Source organism: Salvia hispanica, chromosome 6 (assembly GCF_029641045.1).
Source record: "Salvia hispanica isolate PSC_SH4W2 chromosome 6, Shi_PSC_v1, whole genome shotgun sequence".
Classification (NCBI taxonomy): Eukaryota; Viridiplantae; Streptophyta; class Magnoliopsida; order Lamiales; family Lamiaceae; genus Salvia; species Salvia hispanica.
This window is the reverse complement of record NC_142697.1, coordinates 9,532,935-9,556,224: the sequence shown is the minus strand read 5'-3', so window position 1 is coordinate 9,556,224 and position 23,290 is coordinate 9,532,935. Positions and strand designations below refer to the sequence as shown.

The 23,290-nt window shown below is 43.3% G+C and overlaps 3 protein-coding genes across 3 annotated transcripts; all 3 read left to right on the top strand.

Moving 5' to 3' along the window:
- The first annotated feature begins 7,869 nt into the window (after positions 1-7,869).
- Positions 7,870-8,340, top strand: LOC125207758 (Plant mitochondrial ATPase, F0 complex, subunit 8 protein). The gene is given in 1 exon segment (XM_089060104.1): positions 7,870-8,340. A coding segment is annotated over 1 exon segment (471 nt).
- A 1,958-nt stretch (positions 8,341-10,298) lies between these two features.
- LOC148923179 (Cytochrome c oxidase, subunit III) lies at positions 10,299-11,104 on the top strand. The gene is given in 3 exon segments (XM_089059884.1): positions 10,299-10,458; positions 10,461-10,887; positions 10,889-11,104. Coding segments are annotated over 3 exon segments (789 nt in total). The 3' UTR covers positions 11,091-11,104.
- Positions 11,105-14,941: 3,837 nt separating this feature from the next.
- On the top strand, positions 14,942-22,341 carry LOC148923178 (protein FAR1-RELATED SEQUENCE 5-like). The gene is made up of 2 exons (XM_089061418.1): positions 14,942-15,342; positions 22,323-22,341. Exons 1-2 carry the CDS (start codon positions 14,942-14,944, stop codon positions 22,339-22,341), a joined length of 420 nt encoding a protein of 139 aa, XP_088917544.1.
- The last annotated feature ends 949 nt before the right edge of the window (positions 22,342-23,290 follow it).

Here is a 23,290-nt window from a genome sequence, read left to right as displayed (position 1 = left end):
CCGCAAGGAAGATCGATTGGGAAGAAGTGATGAGACTCACTGGTCAGGATGCAACAACCAATAGCAAGGAGAAAGTGGGACAGGAACCCTGGTATGCGGACTTGGCAAACTACCTAGTAACAGGAGAGCTGCCAACGGTGCCAAACGTGACAAAGGCTCAGAGGATGAAGATCAAGAGCGAAGCAAAGTATTATTTATGGGACGACCCTTACTTGTGGAAGGCAGGAGCAGACCAGGTCATTAGAAGATGTGTTCCTGACTGGGAGCAACGGGATGTACTGACGCACTGCCACTCCTTGGCATGTGGAGGACATTTCGGGCCAAGGAAGACTGCCAGAAAAGTGTTAGATAGCGGATTCTACTGGCCGACCCTGAATAGAGATGCATACGAGTTCTCCAAGGACTGTGACCGTTGCCAACTGACCGGTGGGATCTCCGCGAGAGATGAAATGCCGCAAGTTCCAGTAATAGTTTGTGAGGTGTTCGACATCTGGGGTATGGACTTCATGGGTCCTTTTTCCTCATCTTATGGGAACTCCTACATCCTGGTGGCAGTTGACTACATGTCAAAATGGATAGAAGCCAAGGCCACAAGCACTTGTGAATCTAAAGAAGTCACCAAGTTCCTCAAGAGTCATATATTCAGCCGATTTGGGATACCAAGGGCAATCATCTCCGATCAAGGGACTCACTTCGCAACCGAACGGTCAAAGCATTGATGAAGAAGTACGGAGTTCATCACCGCCTATCCAGTCCTTACCACCCTCAAGCCAACGGGCAAGCAGAGATCTCAAACAGGGAAATAAAAAGCATTTTAGAGAAGACAGTCAACCCCTCCAGGAAAGATTGGAGCACAAGGTTGGAAGATGCTCTGTGGGCATATCAGACAGCCTATAAAACTCCTATAGGGATGTCCCCCTATCGCATCGTCTTTGGGAAGATGTGTCACTTGCCAGTGGGAATTGAACACCGAGCATACTGGGCAGTACAACAGGTTAATGTGGATGCTAAGGCCTGTGAAGAGGAAAGGAAGCTACAACTTCAAGAGCTGGAAGAACTCAGATTGGAGTCGTTCGACTCAGCCATGTGGTACAAGGAGAAAACAAAGATGTGGCACGACAAAAATCTGAGAACCAAGGATCTCCAAGTTGGTCAGAAAGTACTACTCTTCCAGTCAAGATTGAAGCTAATGCCTGGGAAGCTCAAGTCCAAATGGGCAGGACCATACATTATCACTGCGCTACGTGCTAATGGAGCGGTCGAGATTTCAGGGAGTATCCCTAACTCTGATCCTTTTGTCGTTAATGGACATAGATTGAAAATATATAGGGAAAATGAAGAGGTGTGTGTAGTGAAAGAAATTCCACTACACTTTAAGAGCGTCTAAATGACCAGTAGGAAAGGGATTTGAAGTTCCACCTGGTCAACATCATATGTATTGTACTTACTGACCGGGTAAAGCTTCAAATTCCCTTAGTAATGATGTAAATATTGTAAATATTTGGTAATTTAATTTAAGTTAAGAAGGAAAAACAACAATTTTTTTTTTCGGATCTTAATATTAATTCGGAGTTCGTACTGACCACGAGGATACTACTTGGGTGAAACTCTGAATTATATTAAAGACCCATTTATTTACTTTTTCCTATTTCTAGCTAATTGAGAAGAGGGAGTTGAGTAAAATTTGAATTTTTGGGCGTGTTGCAGCATTGCAGGCGAGTGCAGAGGCTGGGAGGCGCGTGAAGCAAGGACGTGACAAGCAACATCCAATCAGCTGCCAGCACTTGCAACCGCCCTCCACATGAAGCGTCTCAACCGAGCGACCGCCTACAACCGGTCAAAACCCTCAACTGTTCCCCCCTCTATAAAACACCCCACCACCTACTCCCCTTCACTTTACAAACCCTTACCTGCACTCTCTCTCTCTCTTCCACAACCACCACCCCACTCCGAAAACCACCACCCACTACAGAAACCACCGCAAACCACCACCGGTACAGTCATGGCAAAGAGAAAGGCAACCAACAACCCGGCATCTACCACCGGCGAAGCCTCGTCAGAACTCCAGCCAGCAGCCGAGTCGCGGCCGCCAAGCCCACAATGATCACAACCACCGCCGACGATACAAATTCCGGAGATGGTTCCTTTAGACGCACTGGCGGCGTTTCTAAGGCCACAAGACCCCAACAGAGACTGGGCAACAACCCTAGCCGGATTTAGCCTAACCGGAGGAATGCCGACGACATCAAACCCTATCCCAACTGCAACCACAGAAAACCCACCCACCACCACCCCAAAAACCTCAATTCCGACATCCGAAAATATTTCCTCAACAATTGCTGCACAATCAGAACCCTCCCACCCTTTTCCCATACACCAACAAACAGAGCCGTTGGACGTCAGCCCTCTTTCCGCCTATCAAGATCCCAACTGGGGAGAAACAGAAGATAAGGAAAGCAGAGGGAGAGCAAGCGAGAGCGAGAAAGGTGAAGCAGAGGAAATTAGGGCCACCGAAACAAAAATCGGTGAAGCAGAGAAGGAGGAGATAGATCTGAACGAGGCGGCCAGGAAGCAAGGGTTAATGACAGATGATGAATTCCAAGCAGTTTTGGGCAAAGGGGATAGGATCGTGGTAAACCCTGAATGGGTGGCTGAGGTACTGAACCTCGCATCCCAGGCAGTAGGGAAGGGGAAAGCAACAAAGGAAGCGGAAAAGTCGGAAGGGGCAGTCCACCAATCAGTGGAGGAAAGGACAGACGACCAACCGGAAAAGGCAGAAAGACCTGAGGAGAAGGGGCAAGAGACAGACACACATCAAAAGGAAGCCTCAGTGGTAACTAAATCCAACCCAGTAAAGAGGAGGCTAGTGTTGAAAAACGACCCCAAGGCAGAAAGGCAGAAACCCGAAAGAGTGTCACAGAGATGTTTGGGAAAGTGGACGTCCAACAAGGCAGGAGCAAACACCGCAGCCGATGCAGTGGAGGTTTCGAGTGACGACGAGAAGACTACTCCTACAAAACCTGGGGAGGAGCCCTCGAATGCTAGCCAGGAGGACACCCAAATGGCAACAGGGACAGTATCAGCAACGCCGACTGACCAGGAGGAGAATACTGACAAGGTGGCTGAGGGTCTGGACCTCGCATCAGAGTCAGTAGGTCGGGAGGAGGCAGCAAGAAGTGATACTAGTGCCCGCATGGTGGCCGAGCCTACCGCCCAGGAGAACACTTCAACACAAGCCGACGAGGAACCAGAGGCAATGGATATCGAGGAAACCAAGTACATTCAAGGAAGGAAGAGGAAGGGGAAAGCCCCTGTTAAGAAGAAACAAGTCATGAAGAAACAGCGCACTGCCAATGCAAGCATAGTGATAAGAGAGCCGGAAGAGAAAGAGAGATCAAGCGATACCAACTACACTTCCAGCGAGGATTCTGACTCAGAGAGTGAAATCTCTCTGGAAGGAGAAGACTATCATGAGCAGCAACTCCCCGACAACCACCTTGAACTAGTCCATCCTCCGGTAGAGAGGATAGTGTACCGGCGGTGGAGAGTAACGCTCACTGATGAGCTTATGGAAGACATGAAACACTACGACACCAAAAAGCTTCAAGATGCATTTGATGACAAGGATGACAGTAGCAAGCAAGTCAAGTGCGGAAAGGTACTCCATATACCCTCTTTGGATGAGTTGTCTGTTCGTGATTCCTTCCTCGCCAGTATGGAAGCATTGGGTTTTGAATGGCTGTTAGAGAATAGGGACCCAGAGATATCTGTGAGATTAGCGAAGGAGTTCTTCACCACGTTTAGATTCCAACTCACTACGGATCTAGACGAAGTGTCAATTTCCTTTAGGATATTCGGTGGAGAACTGTCGATGAGTCTGATAGAGTGGACTGTGCGATTGGGTATGTGTAGCCTGGAGGAGGCTATAGTTCCGGACTGCAGAAGCCGTGAGAGGGGGGTACCGAGGCGACATATAGAATTTGAGCCCCAGGAAGCCTGGGAGGAACTAACCCACCCCAATGCTGGCCAGTTCACCTCCACAAAATCCAGATCCACCCACTTCAACAATTCCATGCTGCGATTGGTGCAGCTCTACTTAGGCTATAACCTACTAGGGCAGAGCAACTCCGCTGCAAGAACGTCCATGACCGAATTGTACCTGGTATGGTGCGCTAAGCATGGAAGGAAACTGCACCTAGGGTTTTGGACAGCCTACCAATGCCACCTGATAGCCACCTACCCAGCCAGAAACTTGTCGCTCTGCCACATACTAGGAGCCTTCGTGCGCAACAACATCATCATAACAGAGGCAGAGGACCTGTCTCCAATGTACATGGTCGACGCTCCTAGCCTATTTGATATACCTTTCTTCGTCCGCACCAACTTGGTATACTACAGAGAAGGTGTACCACAGTTCTACCCAATGGGAGAAGCCCCTGGAGGAAGGGCACAACAAGGCCAAGAGGTGCAAGTTGCCCAGATCGACCAAGCGCAGAGGCTGAGGCAAGAAAATCTAGAGCGGGCAGTGACTGAGCTAGCTGAGGAGAATAGACAATCACGGGCAGAAATGGCGAAGCTGACAGCCCTAATGGAGAGCGTCCTAAAGGAGTTGGCAAGAGGGAAAGCAAGCAGTGGAGCTGGAACAAGCGGACATGAAGGACAGGAAGAAGAACCCACCGGACCTGAGGAAGAAGACGGCGATGGAAAACAGGAGGACGATGACAACCAACCCGGACCTACTGAAGAAGAACCAACGGACCCACCTGCACAGAACCCTGCCCCAAGAAGGAGCAGGAGGAACATCTGACCGAACCACCCCCAACTGACCAGTTAGTTTTCTTTTTAATTTTTAAGTTTTTCTTTTGTTTATGTTTTCGTACTTTTATTAAATAGGTTGATTTATGTGTTTTAACTGTATGCAAACCCCATTCATAACACTTCGCCTATTTAATAGTCTAAGTGTGAGAAGTAAAGGGTTTGCTACTTTGGTGCATGTATGTTTATTATGTTTCTCTTTGTGTTTTGTCGTGGGCATGTTACCTCACACTTAGCCTACTGCATAGTCTAAGTGTGAGGAGTTTATATGTTTATATTTCATGTTTGTCAATATTTTGCTCTGTTTTGTTTATAATATATCTGAAACTCTCCCACTTAGCCTATTGCATAGTCTAAGTGTGAGTAGTTTTTAGATATAATATGTGTTTGTTATAAACGTGTGTCTGTCACACTGGCCATTCCCAATTTTCACTTCACAACCCGTATCTGGGGCAGACACTTGTGAAGTGAGAGGGGGGAGCAAATGGCCAGTATGACATGTATATATGTGTTATTCGAGTCAGTGCACGTTAGTTTTTTTTTAGGTTTGTTTAGGTCTAGGAATTATGTGTTATGTTTTATGAATGGGGTTAAAACTCAACTGCCTCGAACTGACGGTGAGGGGAATTGAGGGAGATAAGGCATGCCGAAAAATAGAAACCACCCCCTCCAGTAACCCCTAGTCAGTATAGATGATGCAAGTATGAAGGAAAAACCCATCCCTTAGGTCAGACACGAAAGCCCTCTTAAAAGGTGAGTTAGAAACCCCAAAGTGGAACTACTTTCCACTAAATACTGAAAAAAAAAAAGAAGAGAGGCTACCACATGATGTCTAGGGCAAGGTGACCGCGTGTAGCAAACCCTGAAGGCAGTAGGAAACCCCCTTGAAAAAGAGATAAAAAAAAGAAAAGAAACACCTACCCTTAGAACCCCATTTTCTAGCCTGAATTATACCCCGAAATAACCCATCAGCCACTGGAACTGTGTGCGTGCAAGGCATGAGGCAAGGAAGCAACTGCCCAGGAGGACATACAAAAGGGACCAACTGAAGAAAAGAAAAGCAAAGAAAGAAGGAGAAAATTGATCTGAGATTTCCAGATCCAAAAAAAAAAAAAAATAGAAGAAGGAATAAGGGTGGCAAAGCCACAGAAAAGGAAATTGAAGAAAATGGTCGCAGATACTTGACCACAAAAAGAGAAAGGAGAAGAAGGAATAAGGGTGGCGAAGCTACAAAGAAGCTACTGACCAGTTGGAAGCCAATGTCAGAAATTGTCCAGCCGAAGAAGAAGCCCTAGCCAGAAGCCCGAATGCACACAGTTCTCCCTCATCAAATAAGTAGTTATTGTTGAACCTTAGAGCCTTAGGGAAAACTACCCTAAACATTACAAGCCACTAGCCCCATTACAAGCCTTAAAGACCTTCGGGAGCTACATGTGAGATCTGAGTCCGAAACATCTGTGGTTAAGCATTGAGAGAAAACAGTCCTAACATCCCCTGTAAGGAATGAGTGACTGAGTGAACCCAGTATTTGGCCTAGGATTGGGTTATCCTGACAAGAAGATATACTGACTGGGGAAGAAAAGGGGGGCGGCGGAAGTTCAAGGCTGCTTAAGGCCGGATTGCATCTGATCTCGAGGGGAAGGGGTGGTTGAAAATATAGCCTGTTCTATGTGTTTAAGTTAACTATATGTGTTATGTGTTTGTGTCGTTATTTTGTTTTCTTTTCTTTTGCGTCAGAGTCTTGAGTCTAGCTAGGTAGAGTCGGTCAGGGGAGTAACCAGGCTCGAATTCGACTTATTTCTTTTTGTTTGTCTTCACGCTTGAGGACAAGCATGTGGTAAGTGTGAGCAGTTTGATAAGTCGTATTCTAAGCCTTGGTTACTGGTCAGTATGTCGTGAAATTCATGTATTATCTGCAAAACAGTTGCTTAAGTGTGCAGGATTGAAGGATCCAAGTCAGTAGGAGACGATTCAGGTGACGCAAGTGAAAAAGGGCGCCAGAAGGGTGCGATACTGACCAGGATGCATGCCAGAGAAATGGCTCGAGATGGAGAATGAGGATAGCTGGGATGATCGTTGACAAGGGCAAAAAGGTCAAAACGCGGGAGAAGTCTACCCTAAAAGCAAGGGCAAGCCTCCCTATAAAAGAAGCCACTTGGAGAGAGAGAGAAGGAGTTCGCAGTTCGACAATCACACTTAGTAGAATTCTCTCTAGAAGATCAATCCTTCAGCATTATCCTACCTCTCGTTCCTCGCCACAGCCATGGTCATTTGACGTCCAAGAGTCTGCCAGAGTAGTCATCAGTCCGCCGTTCCAGCCAGTTATCGTAGTAGTGTAGTAGTATCATCGCCCGGAGTGGCAAAAACAATCTTAAAAGAGTTTTCTTAGAAACCGAATCAACTGTCTTAGACTTGACTACAGAGATCGAACTCTTTGGATTGGATCTAAACTTTCTCAAAAGCTTGCTAAAAGTGATTCCGCTTGCAAGTCCAAGATCTGGTCTTCTCTTTCTCTGTCGGTGACTACGCTGCTAGCTTGACTTCCAGCTCCGAGAAATCGAACTAGTTGGTTTGGCATGAAGCTAATTGCATAAAAGAAGCATTCAACTTTGGGAAAGAGAATAGAAGGAGTCATTATAGGATCCCTCTGTATTGGATTGGGTTCACTAGGGTTTATATAAAGCGATACGTAGAAGAGAGAGAATCTGTCTGTCTTTATAGTTTTATAGTGCGGATGGACTGACCGCATCAAAGCTTTCCGGTTTATTCCTTTATGATATGAAGAAAGGCTTGTTATCTCCTTCGGTTAGCTCTTTTTCTACTGCTTTCCTCCGCTTAACACAAAAAAAGCTCCAAAACCCATTGAAATGGGTTTTCGTATTATCCTATATAAGGAAAGTGTACATTGGGTCCTAACCAGACCCCGTGTACGGATAGAAAGTAGATTTATCCGATAATTTTCCCATGCTTTCTGTTGGTCAACAACCAACCGCAGCTCTCATTTAGTTTATCACAGGATCTTTCTGGAATCAATTGAAAAAAGACAAAGTGAAAATGCTTCAATTAGATAAATTCACTTATTTCACACAATTCTTCTAGTCATGCCTTTTCCTCTATATTGCCATATGCAAAGATGGAGATGGGGTACTTGGGATCAGCAGAATTCTAAAACTACGGAACCAACTGGTTTCACACCGGGAGACCAACATCCGGAGCAACGACCCCAAGAGTTTGGAGGATATCTTGAGAAAAGGTTTTAGCACCGGTGTATCCTATATGTACTCCAGTTTATTCGAAGTATCCCAATGGTGTAACGCTGTCGACTTATTGAGAAAAAGGAAGAAGATCACTTTGATCTCTTGTTTCGGAGAACTAAGTGGCTCACGAGGAATGGAAAGAAATATATTCTATTTGATTTCGAAGTCCTCATATAGCACTTCTTCCAATCCTGGATAGGGGATCACTTGTAGGAATGACATAATGCTCATGCATGTTCTACACAACCAAGAAAGCATCGGGTTTTAATCTCGTTATGACTTGGTTGTTCGGAAGAGCACTCGATCAGAATAGTGGAATGGAGGGCACTACAAGAAAAAAACCGCTCCACGAAGACAGAGGTTCTCGAGATTCTCAATCGCTCTTTTTAGTGGGGAGGGAGCTAGACCAAGACAAGCCACTAGGAGAGTAAGCCCTTCCCATGTGTCAAGTTGAATAAATGACTACAGCTCAATTGGAGAGATCAACCAGCTCCTTTGATTTCGCTGGCGACACAAAACGAACTAATCCGTGACCAACAAGTTTTCCGAAAGCGAACTGAATGGAATTGTTACTTTCCAAAATCTTGCTGAAAATCAAAGAAGGTCCATTTTTCCACGTAGTTCGTCGGTCAAACCAACGATTCTCTTCTCAAAGTAATAAAGAGATCTTTTTCTAGTTCTTCTTCTATCAATGCAATGAAAGAATCATCCCTTCCTATTTGTTTTTCCTGTCAGATAGAAAGAAAATGTGACCCCAAAGAGCCCTTCTTTTTTTTTTTTTAGGGGATGGGGGTGAAGCTACCTATCTCTTGGTAGTGACAGTACAAGTGTGGTGTGTGTGCAGTGTTGCGATATTCAAATAAGGCAGGTTCCCCAGATCCAGCAAGTCCACTAGATCACTTGGTCTAGGAACTCGTAGGTTGCGTGGAATCCCGGTCGTCGGACACACAAGTACTTCCCCGCTTCAAAAACCCTCAACCACTTTACTAAACCTAGTATAGGGAAGTAGGGATCGATCCCACAGAGAAGGATGCGTAAGAATCGTAATCAAGGATTTGGGAGAATCTTAAAATTAACTTGACTTGGGAATATTAGAAAGAAACTTAACCTAACAGCTAGACCTAGGAAATAATTCTACGATGGGACCACCTCTAAGAAAAAGCAGAGTACGACTGGAAAGTGGCAGAATAACTAACTCTAGTACTAACTGACAGTGACATCGTCTTCTACAACCAAATTCGCATAAAACTTCTTGAGAAAACACATAAGCAAATCAAAAACAGAGCTACTAACTTGGAATCAAATCTATGCATAAATAACGAAGAACTTACAGACCTGCATACCTAGACGAAGGGAAATAGAAAACAATGGAAATAAAACAAGTCTATTCACTACTGTTTCTTTCACACGCCAAAACCAACTTCAGACGCTAAATCCACTCCGGATCCAAGCGTCCGACACGGACTCCAAACAGAAGAAATTCTCCATCACGTCAGATTTACAAATTTAAGCTCCGAACACTCAATCAACCACAGATCTGTCACCCAATTCCACATCAAACACCTCAATAACGAAATAAACAGAGATCGACATAGCAATTTAAGAATTACGCTAACAGTAGAGAGATCTAAGCAAAAGTAACTTGAAATTAAACAGCTAAACTCAGATCCATGAGCGATAAACAGTTAAACATCATCAACATCAAAGTCGACTCCCAAAAGTGAAGTTCGACGGTGGAAACTAGCAAAAACAGCTGAAATTAAAACAAATGTATCTTCGCCCTCACTGGGACGGTGTTACCAAACTCGAGATCTCTAGAAAGTACCCCCCCTATCACGATTATCCCCCAGAATGTTTTCCCAAGTGTGTGTAAAATGTATGAGCTAAGAAGAGTGAAAACTATATCCATTACGCTGCATGCTCCTCTCTATTTATAGGCGCTTTAGTGGGTCCAGCGAGGTATTGATAATGACTTTGTTGCCCTCAGCTGTAGACTCCCCCGTCACGCATATTTTCCTTGTAAATCCTGCTCATTTCGTCCTTTTCTTTCGCTAGACCATCTCCTTCCTTACTTCCTTGATCTAGCGATTTTCTTCACACACCTGGCTTAGGAAACGTGTTAGACCCAGCAATTTATAACATTTTTTTTGCACATTATCGATGCATGAAATTAGCCTTATCAGGGGGTGAAGGGGGGGTTTACGTACAACCGAGAAAAAGTGGTTTATGATTGAATATCAGAGGCATTCTTATCATTTGGTATATCCAAGTCCATGGCCTATTTCGGGTTCACTCGTAGCTTTGGCAACAACCGTAGGAGGTGTGATGTACACGCACTCATTTCAAGGGGGTGCAACACTTCTCAGTTTGGGCCTCATATTTATCCTATAACCATGTTCTTATTGTGGCGCGATGTTCTACGTGAATCCACATTGGAAGGACATCATACCAAAGTCGTACAATTAGGACCTCAATATGGTTTTATTCTTTTTATCGTATCGGAGGTTATGTTCTGTTTTGCTTTTTTTCGGGCTTCTTCTCATTCTTCTTTGGCACTTATGGTAGAGATCAGAGGTATTTGGCCCCCAAAAGGGATTGGGGTTTTAGATCCTTGGGAAATCACTTTTCTTAATACCCTTATTCCCCCTTCATCCGGAGTTGCCGTAACTTGGGCTCATCATGCTATACTCGCGGGGAAGGAAAAACGAGCAGTTTACGCTTTAGTAGCTACCGTTTTACTGGCTCTACTATTCACTGGCTTTCAAGGAATGGAATATTATCAAGCACCCTCTACTATTTCGTATAGTATTTATGGTCTTTTTCTTAGCAACTGGCTTTCATGGTTTTCATGTGATTATAGGTACTCTTTTCTTGATCATATGTGGTATTCGCCAATATCTTGGTCATCTGACCAAGGAGCATCACGTTGGCTTTGAAGCAGTTGCATGGTACTGGCATTTTGTAGACGTGGTTTGGTTATTCCCATTTGTCTCTATCTATTGGTGGGGAGGTATATGAAGGAACGAATCAGTGGATTGAGGAATGAAAGCTCGAAGACAAAGAGAACTGGGCTTTTCCAAAGAATTACTGCAGCTTTCCCACGTATCTTCCACTTTCCTACCAAATCTCTCTCTATTCTGGCACATAAATGAAGGGATGGAAGAGATTATGGCGGATCATGTTTACCACGAAATGACTCGAAATTTGATCTTGGTCTATTTGAGATTCTTTCTTTTAATTGTAATCAATTCTTGTCTCTCCTTTCTTTTCTGAACAAATCAAAGAACCTATTGGATCGAACTCATCCTTGGCCTCCCTCAGTTTGTGCCATCTAATAAGTATCAACCGATGAAACGAAGTTGAATAGGTCAACTCCTTCTGTGAAACATTATTGATTTTTGCCAGTTTGACTCAAAAGCCGAGTCAAGCTCCGCAGCATCACGAACAATCTTGATTGATATTTATTATCACCCCTATTTGTTTTGTCTTCCTACCGAAAGCAGGTATGGGAGTAGACAAGAAGCAAGAAAGAGTGTAGTTGTTCTTCGGATCTGTTCTAGTTTTTGCTGCTATCGACGTGTACCTCAAAAACCGCAAGAAAAGAGCAACTTTATATAAAGTTCCCAGTCTTGTTTTGCTATCCATTCCACTGATGAAGAAGCTAAATTATGAGACTAGGCATTATCACATACGAAATTGTCATATATTGATGTTGAATAGATTTTTTTTTGAACTCAGGTCCTACCATCTTCAACAACCAAACTTCAATCATTGAATGGGGAAGTAGCGATAGCCCATCGAGCATAGAGATCATAGCTCCGAAGCTCAACCAAGGTGAGTTTAGTCGATGTATTATACGGGGGAATTCACATTGGGGTCAGAGACCCTACCCCTACTTGGCTTGGTTTTGAACCGAAAGTGCTCTGACATCAATCAACGGATTGTTTGTGTTTTACGGCTAAACCGGGAGATGCACAGATTTCTCAAGGCATTGTTTTTTCTACGAGCAGTAAGAGTCTAAGAAAGGAAAATAGCTATTGAATGCGCTGTTGTTGCTGAGTGAATAACCGGTCTTGTCGTATCAGCTGTGATGTTCTCAATTGAATCGACTGAAACCTGGCTAAAAAGAGACTCATTATCTATGTTACTCTTTCCGCTTATGAGAGACTTCAGGTTTAGGAGAGACACTGTCTTGCCTTTGCCCGTGTTCCTATTAGACTTGAGGAAAGACTCGCTTGGACTAGAAAACCACTGGGGACTACTACTCTTAATGTTACCCATACATTGACCCCATATATGATATGGCTCGGAATTAGCCTACGTCATAGAAAGAGAAAATAGATCTTACACAATAAAAGACAATAACGCTCCGTGGTAAACTCTTTCCCATCCAAGGAGGAAGAATATTTTTGGAATTCCCGAAAGGATCGAGACAGATTTATAGATTTTTTACTTCTGGCACATCAGTCAGGTTGTGACTCAAATAACAAGGATCTCCAATCAGATAGAAAGTATGGCTTGAGTTATCCCTCTACTAGGGAATTGCCCTTAGGATTTGCCACATCCAAGGTTAAGGATATATAAGGAATAGAAGAAGGTCGCACAAAGAAGTAAGGCTTAGAAGTCGCTGCTTAGAGGGTTTAGGATACATAGGATAGACCTAAGATTCGTCGCTGACGTGAAAGAAAGAATCAATCCAACCAAGAGGAGAGAAGCAGTTCGGAGAGGACCTATCCAACTTTTTAAGATGACTACCTATCCCTACTCTGACGTCGACCTATCTTGTTGATCGAATCCCTCAGAAAGAAGCGGATCTGATATCCCATTAACATTAATAGGTCGATGGACCTCGAGAAACCTTAGCTACAGGAACTTTGCTAACTCTAGAACCTGTATAGCTCCTCAAGTGGTCCCCGAAAGGGCCAGCCGGGACACTGCCATGCTTAGTGCATTTTATTAATAGAATAAAAAAAGGGTATGGCACTCGGTAGTCGGGATAAAAGAAGATGCGCCTGAACTCGTTCTCAGGTAAACCGATGGACCGACGTGGAGAATGCTTCTAGTAGTGAATGTTTTAACTATATCGTGGGAGTCCCCTAATAAGCTAAGGGCTTAATGAGTTGGGTTATATGGAATGGTCGGGAGGTTGGAGTATTCGTCGTTGGCGGGCTTCGATGCACGGACCTCGGAGAGACTGAAGGACTAAAGGTTAGACAGGTTTAGCCGAGACAGTGGATTCGGCTTATGAGAGGCAATGGCCTTGGCCTACGTCAAAGACAGCCGATTCGTCCTACTAAGATGTCTTCTGCAGGGATTGGGTGTCTAGTGCTATCTTCTGCCAGAGCCCCTATTGGTTCAACCAACGGCTTGTTGCTCACCTGAGTGCGCTAGTGCAATTAAGGAAGCCGCACAATGCCAAATGAGTGGGCTTCCCATGTATGAATCCATGAGAAAGTTATGGACACGTTCACTAAAGCGGATGTCTTTCGATCCCATGCAGTTAATGCTAATGGGTGTGCTTAAGAGATGGTGGCAACCGAATACCTTTCACACCTAAGCCAGGCTTTTGCCAACAACCTTTCTTCCAGGGTAAACCTAGCAAAAGTCCAGGAACAGCTAAAAGGATTGAAGAGACACTGAAAGATTAAGAATTGAGTCTAGTTTTGAGTCTCCACCAATTTCCTTTTGAGTCAAGTTTTGTGGCTAGGCTCACCCTATCCTTTTTACCTATATCAAAAATTGAGGATCAAACACTATTTGAGGCACATCTTAGGATTATGCAAGGGTTCAATCATAGGAATCCTTATCACTATATATATATAGGGATGTATTCATATCCTTTTTCCATCTTTTATTCTTTTTCCTTCTCAATCTCCACCATCCATATTCAATATCTAAAGGCCAAAATTAGGGCCTCATTTAATCATTTTTAATCATTAAAAATATAGAAAAGGGCGTTTAGGGGATTCACATGCACGTCGGTTACGGAAAGTCCTTGATTCTCTCCATCCCAAAATACTGCAACGGTTTTAATCATAGATTACACAAATATTTCTCTCTTTTGCACCGATTAATTTCACATCATTCTCCAATGAAGACAATTCTGGTTCTAAATCATCTGGCTAAATTTGCATAATTTTGAATTCTCGTTTAAATTATATTTTGTCGGAGCGTCCCCGTAATTTCTTCTACAATGGAAGAAGGTTATTCTTCAACAATGGAAGAACATTATTCTTCAACAAGGGAAGAAGATATTCTTTTTAGAAAAGTCTATGATTATTGTTTCCACGTTTCATTTATTCCCAAGGAGAGATACAATTGTTGTGGCTTGTATGTAGTCTGTAGGGATTACCAGAACCGTTTCCTAATTGTATCAGTGTTGATTGGTGCTATTACCACAATCGTTTACTAGGAGCACGAGTTTAGTTATGGTCTCAGCTAAGGTTTAGAAATTGGGGCGGCAAGGGTGTTGTTTTAGTAGATAAAATTAATGTAGATTTAGTACTGTGTAATTTAAAATTTCAAGTAAATAATGCACGTTTTATAATTCGTAATGCGTATGTTTGCTGAGACTCGCTGTTTGTGATTGTTCCTGATTGTTCTTCAGATTTGAAGCATGTGGTTGGGCAGAAGTTCAAATCACTAGATTTTGGTTTCACGTTCTATGATGTGTATGCGCGTGATGTTGGTTTTGATACACGAAGTCGATCGAGGATGACCAAAGAAATGCACGGTCAAGTTTTTCGATCAAACGCCGACAGTTATCCAAGCGGTGTGGTTGTAAAGCGAGTGTATCATTCTAGTTCTTCTCCGGAGGAGGAGTTCCAGGTTATTTTATCGAGGAGTTCAACGAGGTTCATAACCATTATATGGTTGAGGCAGAACATCAGCATTTTATGTCGCTCAATCGAAAGTTGGAGGACGTACATCACCAATTTATTCTTGATTGTTCGAAGGATAATATAGGCCCCACACTTACATTCAATGTGTTGAAGGAAATACTCGGTGGTTTTCAGCTCGTTGGTTGCAATGTTGGGGATATTAGGAATGCTTCTCGAGACATCAAAGCATACGCACATGGTATTGACGTACAAATGGTGTTGGATTATATGGCTAAGAAGAAGGAGTTGTTCGAGGCATTCACATATGAGTACGAGGTTAATGCTAGTAACCAGCTGGTTGCTCTGTTTTGGTGTGATGGTTTGATGAACATGTATTACTTTATGTTCGGTGATATTGTGGCTTTTGACTCCACCTATAACACAAATAGGTATACCCGACTGATAAGTACAATTTCATGCATCAGTTATGTGGTGAAAAAACACTTTATTTTACTGGGTCTAACGCAGTTTTTAAGCCAGGTGTGTGAAGAAATCGCTAAGTTGTGCATGGATTTCGTTGGATCAAGTTGTGCATAGATTTCGAACTTTGGATCAAGTTGTGCATGGATTTCGAACTTTCGGCTCTCTTTTAATTTTACTTCGTCTAGTAGCCGTAGATCTTCCGTAGTTTAATTGTTCTTCGTTTAATTGCTTTAAATTCAGTCTGCTTCGTTTCGATCCACGTTCCATCTCTGTTTCTACTGAAATTTTTAAGTAAATTGTTGGAGAAGATGATGTCGCTGTTAGTTAGTACTTTAATTAGTTGTTTCCCAGCTTTTCATCCGTACTTCACCTTTTTAGCAAATGGTCCCCACCGTCAGTTTATTTCCCAGGTCTATGTAATTTAGAGAATAGTTTTCTTAGATCTAGTAATTGTCCCGCTTGTTCCAGTTAAATGCATGATTTATGTTTCTGCCTAGATCTAGCTGTTAGCGTAGCAGATTTCACTCCAAGTTTAGTTTAATTTCTTCAACCCAAATTGCGTGGCAGCAGCCAACCCAAAAATAGTCCTGAATCCTTGAACATGTTTAATTGCGCATTCATCTCTGTTGGATCGATCCCTACTTCCCTGTGCTAATTTTAGTATACGTGGTTGAGGGTTTTTGAAGAGGTATTCTGTGTGTCCGACGACCGAGATCTTCCAACGATCCGTGAGTTCCTAGACCCTGTGATCTAGTGGATTCGCTGGACCTAGGAAGCTTGTTATTCCTTTCTGTGCACACAGTCACCAAAAAGTAATCGAGCTTCAAATGGCGCCGTTGCCGGGGATGGATGGCGTTAATTGTTTATGCGTTTGAGGATTTGGTGTAAATAGTTTAATTTCTGTTATTTTGTTTTTCTTGACAGTTTATGAACACGGGCTTCCATTCTGGAAGTTGGGCTAGTTCATCTGGGTCAGGAAGCGGCCGATACAAGTGGCAGGTCAAGGAGTCTACGTCCACTGTCACTACCAGATCAGGGTTAAGGACAGTAGACCCATTTCCGTTCGAATCAGAAAGTGAGAAGGAGTGGAACTCGTCAGGAGAAGAGGACCCGAAGTCGTCCACAGAAACAGAGCATTCCGAGACTGAGGAAGAGGAAGACGCAAATATGGCACACTTAGTGGATCCCGATCCGGAGATAGGTCCGCGCCGGAGGTCTATCTATATTAAGACAAATGTGCTCGGGGTTTTGCCCACATTGTCTGAACGAAGGAATGAATGTCCTTACGAATTTCTAAACGAGTTTAGTAAGCTGTGCAACATCCAAAAGCGACCCAACGAGGCGACTGAGGAGGACTACCGTTTGCGTGCAGTCCCGTTTGCCCTTAAAGGGGAGGCTAATACTTGGCTGCTGAGGCTCCCACCAGACTCGATCAGCACATGGAAGGACTTCAAGCTGGAGTTCTTGAATTATTTTTTCCCGTCCAACAAGACGAATGCCTTGAAGAAGGATATCCAGGAGTGCAAGCAAGAATATGATGAGTCTCTGAGCTCTTATTGGTCCCGGTTCAAGGGACTGTTGGATGCTTGTCCGAACCATAGGATGATTGAAGCAGAGACTTACTATCTGTTTTACGAAGGTGCAAACCCTGAATCAAAAGACTTGATGAATTTCTCGAGCGGGGGAAATTTTACCAAGAATAAAGCAAGTGAAGCCAGAGAAACTTTGGGAAGATTGATAAAGGCGAAGAAGGCCTATGATAACCCGCGGAGCATTTTGTGGAGGGGATCGGCCAATGCAGTAACAGAACAAGATGACAAGAAGGTGCAGGACAGGATAGATAAATTGGAGAAAGCACTGTTGTATGCAATTGAGAAGTAAAACCCTCATGCTCCATTGGAAAATGAGAAACCCCCTGGTCCAGAGGAAAGGCAACTTCAACCTTATTACGGTCAACCTTGTGAAGAGGAATGCCAAGCCCAGGCAAATTCAATGGGAAGCTGGAATCCACATGGAAGTTGGAACCAAGGATGGCAAAAGGAGGCCTATGGAGGACTCACCCCAATTTTAGATGGACTGACAATGATCAAAGTCAGCCGTCCCCACTGCAGCTCACAAATTATGCACACCCTCCATAGAGGCAGTCCAACTGGTCAGAGAGAAATCAAGAGGGGCAATTGCAACTGGGGTACAAGAATCACGACCATACTAATTGGGGAAACATGAATCAGAACAATCCAGGGAGCTCCTATGTCCCACCTCACCAGAGGAATAACCAAGGGAACTATCAGAATTCCCAACCAAATCACCAAGGGAATCAAGGGTCTAGCAACCAGTACAATAACCACCAAGGAAATCAGGGGAACTATCGACAAACCCAAGGACAGAACCAATGTCAAGGATCAAATTCTAATCAATTCAACTCCAGGCCACAAAGGAGTTTGGATGACATGGTCCACGACCTAGTGAATTCACAGCAGTTCATGCAGAATAACTTGCATTCCAATAACGACGCGGTGCACAAACTGCAAGACGCTCAGTCGGAACACAAAGCCTCCATGGACATGGTGGCAAAACAGCTGTCCCAGATAGTGGTTTCTTTGAATGAGATGCGGGGAAATGAAGGAAAACTTCCTTCCACGGTCAAGCCACCCGACCGAGCAAAAATTAGTCATATTACCTTGAGATCCAAGAGGGGCTATGAAGGACCGACACTGGAGATCGACAAAGAAGTACCCGCACAGGCAAGTAAAGGGAAGGAGACTCAGGTGTTTCAAGGAGATAGCCCTAGACCCAGAGAAGTTCCTGTTCAGGATGACCTCCAGAAAGGAGATTTAGGGGGATCTTTACCTCGAGCAGCTGATCCATTTTTCCTAAATCCAGAGCCTGAGTTAGTAAGTAAGGAAGGAAGCAGGGAAGCTGGCGAAACCCCAGCTGGGAGTTCCACAAATGCGGTGAAGCGGGCAAAACCGTTTCCATACCGAGGGGAAGCAAAGAAAAAGAAGGATGATACAGAGGACCTCATGGAGATTTTTAGCAAGTTGGGAATCAACCTGTCTTTCTTGCAAGCCCTGAAGATGCCTGCCTTTAGTAAGTTCATCAAGGAATTCATAGCAGGGAAGACCTAGCCAGACGGGAAAATTGTGATCGGGGAGAACGTGTCTGCTGTGATACAAAAGAGAAGGATGTCCTCGAAATGCACAGACCCAGGTATGTTCACATTACCCATTTCTCTAGGAGATATCAGAGTCGAGCATGCTATGTGTGATCTAGGGGCATCTATAAATGTTTTACCGCTTTCGATCTACAAGAAACTGACAGGGGTTAGGATGGTCGCCACCAAGGTGGTAATCCAGTTAGCAGATAGAACTTGCATCTGTCCTGAAGGTGTGTTAGAAAATGTCATAGTTAAGGTGCATGATTTTCTATATCCTGTTGATTTCTATGTTATCAAAATGAATGATAATGAGTCTGCTAAGTCGAGTGGCGTGGTTTTAGGGAGACCATTCTTGCGCACTGCTAAGACCATTATCGATGTCTTCGATGGAACAATTTGCTTGGATTATAATGGGGAAAAATATACATTTAGCATAGATGAGGGAATGAAAAGGCCATTGGATGTTGAGAATTTGTATGCTATAGATGTTATTAACCCCTTGGTCCAAGAATATCTTGAGACAGAATTGATACAGGAACAAATAGACAACTCGGAGTTGAGCCACTTAATTGACCGAGAAGTTGTAGGGTGGTGTGCAGCAATGAACACAACAGAATTGACAGATGAGGAACTAGTAGAGGCCATCATGGAGTTTTTGCAGAAATCCCGAGTCAGCTAGATCTAGGGGATCAGCCTATGTGGCTAGTCTGGAGAATTCTCCTAGGTCTGGGAAGGAAACATTACCTGATATTGCAGAAAAAAATCCCTTGCCCCAGGAGATGAACGACACCAAGAAGGAATTGAAGACACTCCCACCAGGTCTCAAGTATGCTTACCTGGAAGAGAATGAGGCATTCCCAGTGATAGTAAACAGTAACTTGACTAAGGAGCAGGAGAAGGAATTGTTGGAAGTAATCAGGCGGAACAAGAAAGTAATAGGGTGGACCCTCTCTGATTTAGTAGGAATCAGCCCTGATCTCTGCATGCACCACATCCGTTTAGAAGAAGGTGTGAAGGCTCACCGAGACGCACAACGGAAACTGAATCCGAACATGCGAGAGGAAGTTCTGAAGGAGGTGTTGAAATTGCTCTCTCTAGAGATCATCTACTCCATTCCGGACAGTGAGTGGGTCAGTCCTGTCCATATGGTGCCCAAAAAGTCTGGAATACAGGTTGTCAAGAATGACAAGAACGAGTTGGTGCCCACTAGGCTGGTGACGGGGTGGAGGATGTGCATCGATTACAGGATGCTGAATGAGGCCACGAAGAAGGATCACTTCCCCCTACCTTTCATTGATCAGATGTTAGAAAGATTGGCTGGCAAACAATATTTTTGCTTCCTTGATGGATACAGTGGCTATTTCCAGATCTACGTTAACCCAGAGGACCAAGGTAAAACCACGTTCACGTGCCCTTTTGGTATGTATGCATATCGAAGAATGCCGTTTGGATTGTGGAACGCACCAGGAACGTTCCAGCGGTGTATGATGAGTATTTTTTCGGATTTGCTGGAAGTATGCATTGAGATATTCATGGATGATTTTACCGTATTCGTTCGACACCTGTTTGGCCAGCCTTGACCTAGTGTTAAAAAGATGCCAGGAGAAGCACCTAGTTTTGAACTTTGAAAAATGCCACTTCATGGTGACTGAAGGTATTGTCCTGGGTCATGTGGTTTCTGAAAGATGAATACAGGTGGACAAGGCAAAGGTAGATGTGATATCAAAGTTACCCTACCCCACGAACCAAAAAGAAGTTAGAGGCTTCCTGGGTCACGCGGGATTTTATAGGAGGTTTATCAAGGATTTCGCGAAAATCACGCAACCACTCACTCATTTGTTGCACAATGATGTGGAATTCGTCTTTGACGAAGGATGCACGAAGGCATTTCAGTTGCTCAAGGACAGACTCGTGTCAGCACCAATAATCAGGGCGCCAGACTGGAATCACCCCTTTGAGATAATGTGCGACGCGAGTGATTTCGCTGTGGGAGCTGTCCTAGGGCAGAAGATAGACGGAAGAAGTTATTGCTGGGGTTTGGTGCCCCTTGCGCAGCGGAAGACTTGTACATAACAAATAAATCAGACATAGGATCTATTTGACCGATTATGCGATTAATCAATTCACATGTTAAACAGATAATTGCATGCTAGAACGCAAATAATTCATGCTCAAAGAAAGTAAATCCTAAATCATGAATTCTACGGTTTAAAGTTACCGATTTGATTCTCCAAAGAATCGACGATTGCTCGCGCCTTCTCCACGTGATGATCTTCAATACTAGACCACGGATCTTCTCTCTGGTTCCCGAACTGTATCTCGATATCAGGGTGGGCTGATCTTATCAAAATACTAGGACTTAAATAAAGAAGACAGAAGAAATCCTTTTGGGAATAGGAGTAGAATTCGAAAATTCCTACAGCTGATGGGGCTGATATTGTCGAAAATTTCAGTAATGAAAATTGTGATTATTCTGTCTCCTTTATTCTCCTATTTATATTAAGGTCCTTTTGGGCCCAGACAGGGATCTATGGAAGGTTTTGGATATGGGCTCATCCAATTTACTTTTTACTAATTAAATTGAACCCACAATTTAATATAAGTTATAATTGGAATATTACGAGCAGCCACTACAGAAGTAATATTGAACTCTCCCCATCCAAATCCGAAATTACAAGTAATCCGGGTTTCCACTTTTATTATTTATTTCTCGCGCTTAAGATATAAATGTCCATTAATTAATTAATGCCTGCTATGGACTTAATTAATTAATATCTTATTAATTCCAAGAGTGGACTTAGCAAGAAACATTTATTTATTATTCATAGAGTAATAAAACTCCAACTGGCCAGTTTTCCGAATAATAAAACCTTGTTCGAGCTCCCCTTGAGGACATTATCAAACGAGACTCTCCTCGTGCACGATTCAACATAATAGCAATCCTAGCACCGCTAGATATTAATCACCACTACCCAATATATCAGGATTATTGGGTTGCGAAAAACCCGCACCATTTGATAAGTCAAAGTAGTGCATAATCAATACCGTATGCTCAATGCTAACATATGTAGATTAAGAAATAGTATTTTATCAAGACCTAGTCTTTCAGTAGGTAGCATAAAGACACGTCTTGCTGTTAGATCCGTTCAGTGCTATACCACACCAATGTCATCTTATTTCAGTAAGGCTTAGAAATAATCGGACTGACATTGCAACCTTTCACGATAGGTAGTCTAAGCCTATCTGGGTTGTGAAATTCTTCTTTTTCTTTTGCAAAGCATTGCATAGATCTGACCGTGTTACCTTAAAGTGGACGACGCCCACAACCGGTCTACTAAGCAAAAGACTTAGACTTTGTTTACTTCTTATGCATTTAAATGTTTGTAAAACATCTTATAAATGTACAAGCAAACACAATGTAATAATAATAGTGATTCTATTCGTGCGGAACTGCTCGAATAATACTGAATCGGGTTAAAAGTGGATTGTAGAGTTTTACGTATACAAGCAAGATTCTATTCGCGCGAAACTTGCTCGAAACATGCTTTTCAATATACCAAACCTAACAGTTATGTGATCTTCTATGCATCCAAGACACTAAATCAAGCTCAGAAGAACTATGATACCACGGAGAAGGAAATGTTGGTTGTCGTTTACTCATTCGAAAATTTCCGACCTTATCTTCTTGGGTCGAGGGTTATAGTCTTCACAGATCACACAGCAATAAAGTACTTACTGGCTAAGAAAGAGTCTAAGTCGAGGTTAATCCGTTGGGTGTTGCTTTTGCAGGAGTTTGATTGGGAAGTGAGAAACAAAAGAGGAATGGAGAATAGAGTAGCCGATCACTTGAGCAGAATTCATCAAGGGGAAACGGAAGAGGCCATACCCGATGCTTTTCCTGATGAGCATTTGTATTATCTAGGGGATTTTCCTAGACGGATCAGTTGGGAGGCAGTTTTGGCATTAACCGGTCTAGGAGAATCCGACAAAGGGAAGCGAACACTTAACGTAGAACCATGGTTTGCTTACTTAGCAAACTACTTGGTTTCTTCATTCGAGCTGTTGCCTTCTAAACAAAAATAAAGATTAAGACAAACTACACAAAAATCAACACCAACCCTAAATGTTACAATTCACATATCTAATACTTTCATGTTTGAATTAACTAAGCTATTCGATACCTCATCCGCATCCAAATCCTGTTTGATGTGCTTCCCTCTCCATTTTCCTTGATCAACTACCTTTTCAATGGCCTTGTCTCTTCCACTCCCACCTTTTGCAGCTACAAGTTTTAAGTGCTGCGTTGTTTGCACAACACCAATCACTATGCGCCCTTACGCGGTGCTGCAGTGGGTTCCTTTAATAAAAAAAAAAACAACCAAATAATGCATGACATCTACATAATAATGTATCAATTGATGATTTAATTCAGATATTCAACCACCTGTGGAATGTCCAATTGTTTGCCCGTCACTCCCTTAGAAGCTCCCTCCCTAACGAGTTATTTTCTCTTGGTAGCTGGAACCTCAGCGCGTTTCTCTTTTGTTGTCTGATTTAAAAAATAGATGACTTATTAGTACACAATGAAAGTAATGCGTAAGACGTATTTACCTTGACGGTCTCCTCTGCGGATGCACTCTTTGATGTGGCTTTATTTGGCTCGGCCGCTGAATCCTCTCTATCTTTCCCAACAACATCTTCAACAATGCTTTTAGACCCCTGCACACAATGGAACACCAATTGAAAAGGTCTAATAA

Bases quoted from the DNA above. Each gene is read 5' to 3' on its own strand.
- LOC148923178 (XM_089061418.1), top strand. From the start codon at position 14,942: ATGGTTGAGGCAGAACATCAGCATTTTATGTCGCTCAATCGAAAGTTG.